General features: G+C 43.5%; 1 protein-coding gene and 1 long non-coding RNA gene across 2 annotated transcripts; one reads left to right on the forward strand and one right to left on the reverse strand.

Moving 5' to 3' along the window:
• Positions 1-454: 454 nt before the first annotated feature.
• On the reverse strand, positions 455-4,057 carry ccnj (cyclin J). The gene is made up of 6 exons (XM_040178095.2): positions 3,876-4,057; positions 3,596-3,687; positions 2,980-3,190; positions 2,589-2,888; positions 1,728-1,887; positions 455-1,480 (listed from the first exon to the last, which is right to left on the reverse strand). Exons 2-6 carry the CDS (start codon positions 3,662-3,664, stop codon positions 1,129-1,131), a joined length of 1,092 nt encoding a protein of 363 aa, XP_040034029.2. The 5' UTR covers positions 3,665-3,687; positions 3,876-4,057; the 3' UTR covers positions 455-1,128.
• Positions 1,330-2,265, forward strand: LOC144409479 (uncharacterized). The gene is made up of 2 exons (XR_013467937.1): positions 1,330-1,543; positions 1,667-2,265. It is a non-coding gene; the product is annotated as an uncharacterized LOC144409479 (long non-coding RNA).
• Positions 4,058-6,829: the final 2,772 nt, after the last annotated feature.

Genomic DNA, 6,829 nt, shown 5'->3' on the forward strand with positions numbered 1-6,829 from the left:
TTTTAGTTAATTTATGATAAGCCAACAATGGAAATAACAGGAAATAGAGAGGGAACGCTCAAGGCAAGTTGGACAACTTTACTTTCAATATTTTAAACATACATCCAATCTGGTTCTTCATGTTTTATTGTATTAACTGGCTGCTGTAGCCACTGGTTCCAAGACCTCCTATATGTCAAATCTTCTGACAAGCACCTGGAGCTGCCCGCTAAAACATCATCAAGCCGGGGGCCACTTAGTGGGGCACAACTTCTATGAGGTCAAAGTGGGGCTGTAGCGGACGGCATTATATATTATATTTCCACTCCATTTACATGCATGAGGAGGGCAGGAGACAGTAATTGGTTGTGCAAATGTGAAAGTCTATCCTGTTTCTGAGCTCACTGTCAAGTCTTGGGTTTTTTCAGTAATAAAAAAAAAAGTCAATATGAAAGAAGTCAACAATACAAAAATCTCAGTTCAACCAACACAGATATGTATTTTATTTAAAATGATCATAGAAGTGCATAGCACTGATTGAAATCCTCCGTGTACAGAAGAGAAACCGCAAACAAATTGCGAGATCAAGAGAGTTGATTTATTTTCTTCCCTTTCTTTTTTACAAATGACACTCATCACAAAAACAAAAAGGAGAAACAGAGAAAAGTTTGAGGTACAGAAAACTGTGCTCTCCAATCTTAACCATAAACCAACACAAGTCCCTTTTTGTAACTGGCCTTAAACTCAAAGGATAAAGGCACGAGGTATTTTGTCAAAACTTTTGAGGTAATTTGGCTCAAATAAATACAAGACTTTTGGTCTGCAGCTAAATTATACAGTGACACTAGTGGATACAGTGGTGCAAACTCTGCCTCTAGCCCACATCACAACAACATTCACACCCGATATCTCAAACAAACAGAAATCCTAATGCCAGCTCCATGCATTTAATGACTGCAGAGCATGCATATTGCACATTACGTACACCTTGTGGTTCAAAGTGCTGTACCAAGTACATCAGGTCTCTCCAAATTAAAAACACTTATTTCTTCTTCACTGTGTTAGATTACGTTCAAGAGAAACAGATCACCATCTATTATGTCTTGCCACCCAAAAAAAAAAAAAAAAAGACCTTCAGGAAAAGGTCCATCATCTGTCGAAGCACGGGGCGGCGCATGTGTAGTGCATGCTGACTTGGTAAGCCCTGTTGGGAATGCTGGACTTTGGATCCTGGGAGGCGGCGAGGGCCTGCGCGTTGTCGTTGGGCGCCTGCAGGCTGGCGGCAGAGTGGCTGAGGTAGGAGGCGAGCCTGTGGTTAGGGGCCAGGCCTGGCTGCGGCGGGGGGGGCTGCTGGGGATACTGCAGGCTGGAGCGGTGCAGGTACTGGGCCACGGCGACTGTCGGCCCCGAACCGTGGAACACTGCGTGGCCCTGCTGCTGCTGCTGGCCGGGCTGCTGGCACTTCTGCTTGTTGGCCTCTTTGACGTCACCCTCGTGTGCACTGGGAAAAAACAGGAACAAAAGGGTCGCGCTGCTGATTAGTGAAAAGATCCAGCGCTGTGAGGTGAGCCTGAGCGTGTTGAATGTGCAGTGTGGAATATGTGAGCTCCTGGGTGTCGGGGTCCTATTGTTCTTGTGTAACGTGGCAGCATGCGTCGTCAGTATACATCCGTTTTACTTTTTTTAGCAGCTGGAATGAGCGTGTACGCGGATTCAGCGTCATCTGAGCCACAGGCGGGTTTACACACATGAGTAGTTTCTCTGCACACGGGACCAGGTTCTCCCATGTGTACGCCGTGAGGTGCTGCAGTCGGGGCGGCCATGAGGGGGACAGGTGGAGGACGATGCGGGACGTGACCACGCAAGCAGCGGACACCAGAGAGGGGGCGAAACACAAGAACATATGATCTGAGGGAAGAAAACAGCAAGGGATCAGCGCGTGCAGCAAAATAAACTAAAACTGTACTGCAAAACGCCGTTATTGGTCAAAACGGAGTTATGGAAGGGATTTAACGTTTGTTTTACCATGCGAGATGCTGTCACACACACTTCTACACATATGAGAACAACATATACAATTTGTTGGCTCTGGAAGACCGTTAACTGCTACACTTTGTTATTTCACACTGCTAATGAATTCCAACTAGCGAAGTACCTTTTGTTTTGACTCTTGTCTGATCCGTGGCAATTACTGTTGTTAAGCTGAGTCACGCATTTAAAATGTATTCAAATTGTAAAGGAATTTCCTGAACCATACTTGTAACTATGAACCATAAACAATCAAAACATATTCATTTTCTAAATTTGTTTAGTTGAAATAGACAAAAATTAAAAAGACACACTGCATATTCAATGCCCTCCAAAGCATTTGCATAAAATACATCGGCTTATAAAAACAGCATTACAGCATCTCTATTGATCACAGTGGTTGTCAGGCAGTTGGAAACTGTTAATACTGCGGTTTAATGTCAGTACAGTGGGCGTGAAGATGTTATTGAAGAGCGTGTAATCAATGTCATTTCTATACATTCTCAAATTAGTGCAATTTATTTTGACTACATTGTGTCAAACTGAACTTTTCTCCAACTTTGGGACCAAATGCAACTCACCTTGCAAGGAAACCTCCAGGAAGTAATCAGCATACTTGGCCATGTATAGTTTGGTCTTCTCCAGGCAGGTCATCGGCCAGCCGTCATGGAGGTCTCCCTCGTGGACGGCAATAGACAGGTAGTATTCGATGAAATGAGCGGCTGTGGGGAGGTAAAGGTTCCACTGGAAGGATTCCAGCAGGAGCAGCTCCATGTGAAGCAAACTCTGCTTGGTCAGGACCAGGTTCATGGAGGTCATGCAGCCCAAGCTGTTCAGGGTCTCCAGCTTGGGCACCCGGTCCTCTCTTTCCTCAAATTTACCTGCAGCGTAGGGGAGTTTTTTGGGAAAAACATCACACCATGCACGCAGGGACCAGAACACCATCGAGTGCGTTTGAGGGTGCGAACTCACTGGCCAAAAGAAGACACGAGAGCGAGACCATGTGAAGCTGCTGCACGGTGACATCGTAGCGGTCCATGAAGAGGTCCAGCAGGTAGACGCCCAGGTGTCTGGCTGCAGGACACAGCCTGAAGTGGTTGCTGACGATGGCTATGAGGTCTGCAAAGTATCGCCTCAAGTTGAGCTGGGGGGACTGGCCTTTGTAGGATGGCAACTTAAGTTCCTGTTAGACAACAAGACACGACCGTCACTACATTTACTATGCATGCGCATTCAACGTGCAGAACATTCACACACTGGGGCACGAGTGATGAGTTGGGTGTGTGCTGGTGAGCAACAGGACAGTTCAGCGGGCTTGACTGAAATAATGACATCACTAAATAGTTTTGTCCACCAGACAGAAAAGAAAAGTTTTGTTTCTTTATTTACTTGAATAATCTCTGGCTGACGCTGGCATTGCTTATCGTATGGCCAATTAACGACGTCATAATACAAAATAAATAAATAATACCACTAAAAATAAAGAGGGAATTCTGTTTGGGAGATATTCAACAGATTGGAACACTGATTCATGTGAGATATGCAATTGTTTTGCTTCTAGCAGCAGTCACTCAAGTGTCCCACTCACTTTGTATCGTAGCGCCTGGTAGATGTCTGCAGCGAGTTGTCCTTTCCACCATTGGTCCTCGAGCTCCATTTAGCACAGTGCTCGGGAACCCGCTGGAAAGCAGAAGACACGAGGGGCAATCAGTCAAACTAAAACTAGATATGCACACGGAGAAGCTGACGTTAAGCCTCTGGGCCGCATCGCGTTAAGCGGATCGATCGGTCTGTCGTTGGTCGTGATTTCATGAACTCGGACATAAAAAAACACTGTTGATGTTGACGCTTCAGAAGTGGAAACTCACCCAAACGAGCACATGTAGTGAATATTAGCGGCCCTTTCACTGAAGTAAAGTGTATTCAAACTCCCCGGCCATGCTTGCTCACAGTCATTGTTGTAGTCCGTGAAGCTGTTCCACTCAGCACGAGACCCGACAGACACCCCGGCTGCGTTCGAGGGCTCCCGGAAACGCGCATTTCAAGCTGCGTGCGCAGGTACCCCCAACTCCAAAGATGCCTAAAAAAAAGCCGGAAAGTGGTAGAAACAGATGTTTATACTATTAATGTCAAATACTATCACGCTTTATTATTTTCTATACCGATTGATTTCCGATTACATCCTTCACACCTGATTTATTGTTGAAGTTGTTTTTCTCAGATTTAGTGGAATGCCAATTCAAAACCAGAAAATCCGGTTATTTCACCCAAAGGGATTTTTATAAGTTGTCAATTAGCACTTGAAAGCATCGCCGCACTGCAAACATCCAATCAACTGGCCAGATGCAAACAAAAGTCAATGAAGGGGAGTTGGAATTGGTGAGGGCACATTCTGTCACAGTAAAACATGCACGACACGCCATATATGTATGAGGAGCAGATTACCATCAACTGAACATTTCAAATAATTTTTGAAAAAGAGCAACAAAAGTGTGATTCGCTGGTAAGCCTACTTTTTGCACTGAAATTCCATCTTGTTTGCTCAATGTTTTGATAAGATACTGGCCTGCTATTCAGCATTTCCAGCTGATCCTGCAATACAGCTTTTAAATAATCTCTCCTTGAGAAAGAATACGTCTGTGTGCCGGTCAATGACCCCACAAGGCAGAAATCATTGTATCACGCTAATGCCTATTTCAGAATACGGGGAAAAGAAATTTAACTGTAGGAACTAAAAACATCTTCTGATTAATACCGTGTGTGAAGTACCATTTCCAATAATAATAATAACAATACTTTAGAAACTCATTGGACTCATGTGACATATGCAAAAGGGGTATGGGTTAACCCTTAGGTGACCCTTACTTTATTGATTTATTGAAATTAAAGTAAATGCTTAGAGGTAAAAAATATTGTGTCTATTGTCTTTAATTTGGTCAAGTTATATAATTTAGGATGTGATAATGGTGAATGAGAGAGATTTTCCAGAGGCATCATTTTCTCAAACCTAAATAATGATTATCTAGAATAAATGTGATGCAAGATTTGGGTTTGTTATTTGTTTTTAACTGATATCTTACTACCGTACATCACTGTTGCTGTCCCGGTTTTTCCTTTCATAAGGTTCCCTGGTCATCCCCCAGCTCATCTCACCATGACAATGGCTGGCATATATCTGTTTACCCCACTATCATAAAGTACAAAGTTACAAAACCCCAGCTTGGATTGTAATTGAAAAGCATGTTTTGCGCATTAAATGTAGGAAATATGGTTGGAAACTGAACATATGAAAAATATAACGCATATGTCTGCGGTATCCAGTCATTTTCGTGCTACAAATTCAAAGTGGGTCAGTTTACCCCGGCAGCACAGCACAGTTCAATTTGACCCAAATCGGTCGAAGCGACATCAATGCTACAATAGATCTCCTTTCTTTCAAGAGCAAACCAACTAAATCTAATTTTCCCTTCCATCCCGTGTTACCCAAACACCTCAATTTTTGCCCTGTGTTGATCCGACACCACTAAGAGAACATTAGATTAATTTAACCACTCAAGGGAGTAAACTGTCAACTCCACCTGCGTCATTTCCAGGCATTTATTGTGTAAAAAGTTTGGATTGGAAGCTGGAAGTAAACACACCTCCTATTTAATGCTGTAATGTTAGACTTCACAGTGGATAAAAAGGAGAAAGAGCAGTCCTGGTTGGGAGGGGGTGGGGGTTTCCTTAAGAGGATTGGTAATGCCGGCTGCTCCGTGGTGGAAGGAGCAGTTAAAGCCTGTGGGTAGTCTTGTCCTCAAAGGGACGGAAAAATGTCTCTCAGAGGAAACAAATGGCGCCCTGCGTGGAGGGAGCTGGTGGTCGTCGTTTCTGTGCCTTTCTTCCCCCTGGTGCCATGCGGAGCCTCGGTGGAGGGCAGCCATTGACTTTGACCAGCCATTAACTTGAAAAAAGCAAACCCACAGCTTGGCTTTCCCCATAAGAAAGCAGAGGATTTACCCGGCTTGGCCGTTATCGATATTACACTGGATCAGTACCGGCTGTGTGTCCTCTTTGTTTTTTCTTCTTTGGTGACATTAATGTTCATTTTTTCTTTTTTTTGGGAGGGATATGTTGCAAGTTGTTGGCAGCACAAAGGTCACGTTGTCATTACTTTGGGGCCATGTGAGCGGTAACGAAACAGTAAATTGGTCCAATACACAAAAAGTCAGTAAATAGAAGATGAAATGATTTGAACTGCATGAAGTGACATATTAAAATGAATTGCTAGACGACTCTACACAGTGGTTCACAACCTTTTTGAGTTCAGAAGAATGAAGTGGGCGTTTGCGACCGCCCAGCTTTGTTTAGTTTAAACAGCTAGCACCTCGGTGTTGCTCCTGGGACGGTGGATCTTTGATGCAGAGACCTTTTCACACCCCTCTGAAAAGCTGGTTGGAACTCCAAGACAAGTCAGACTCAAAATATCTATTATTATCATAGAATAATGATTCCCTAGAGTAGATGTAATAAGAAGAAACATACTTCAACTGTCTTGTTTATTTTTCATTTTCATGGAAAGACATTCATATTAAACTGGTGTGAACGAATCCACAGCAGAGGCATTAAAGTGTCTCATTGTTACTAATTTACTTTTTGGACGGTGGGGAGAAGTCCGGCATTGTGAAAAAATCAGAGGATTCCTCAGTATTTTGCCAGTAAATGGACATTATTACTTTCATCAACCACTGTAGATGCCGGGAACAGCAACCGGACCGCTTGAGAAGAGAAAAAGACACTTCAACAATATATTTCACACAAACATGTTTCATTCAAAAAATTA

Source organism: Gasterosteus aculeatus, chromosome 6, assembly GCF_964276395.1.
Source record: "Gasterosteus aculeatus chromosome 6, fGasAcu3.hap1.1, whole genome shotgun sequence".
Classification (NCBI taxonomy): Eukaryota; Metazoa; Chordata; class Actinopteri; order Perciformes; family Gasterosteidae; genus Gasterosteus; species Gasterosteus aculeatus.

Excerpts from the sequence above, each read along its gene's own strand:
- ccnj (XM_040178095.2), bottom strand. The coding sequence starts at position 3,664 with ATGGAGCTCGAGGACCAATGGTGGAAAGGACAACTCGCTGCAGACATC. Across the intron at positions 3,191-3,595 it reads ACCAGGCGCTACGATACAAA|GAACTTAAGTTGCCATCCTA; the intron begins GTGAGTGGGACA and ends GTTGTCTAACAG. Across the intron at positions 1,888-2,588 it reads CCTGGAGGTTTCCTTGCAAG|ATCATATGTTCTTGTGTTTC; the intron begins GTGAGTTGCATT and ends TTCTTCCCTCAG.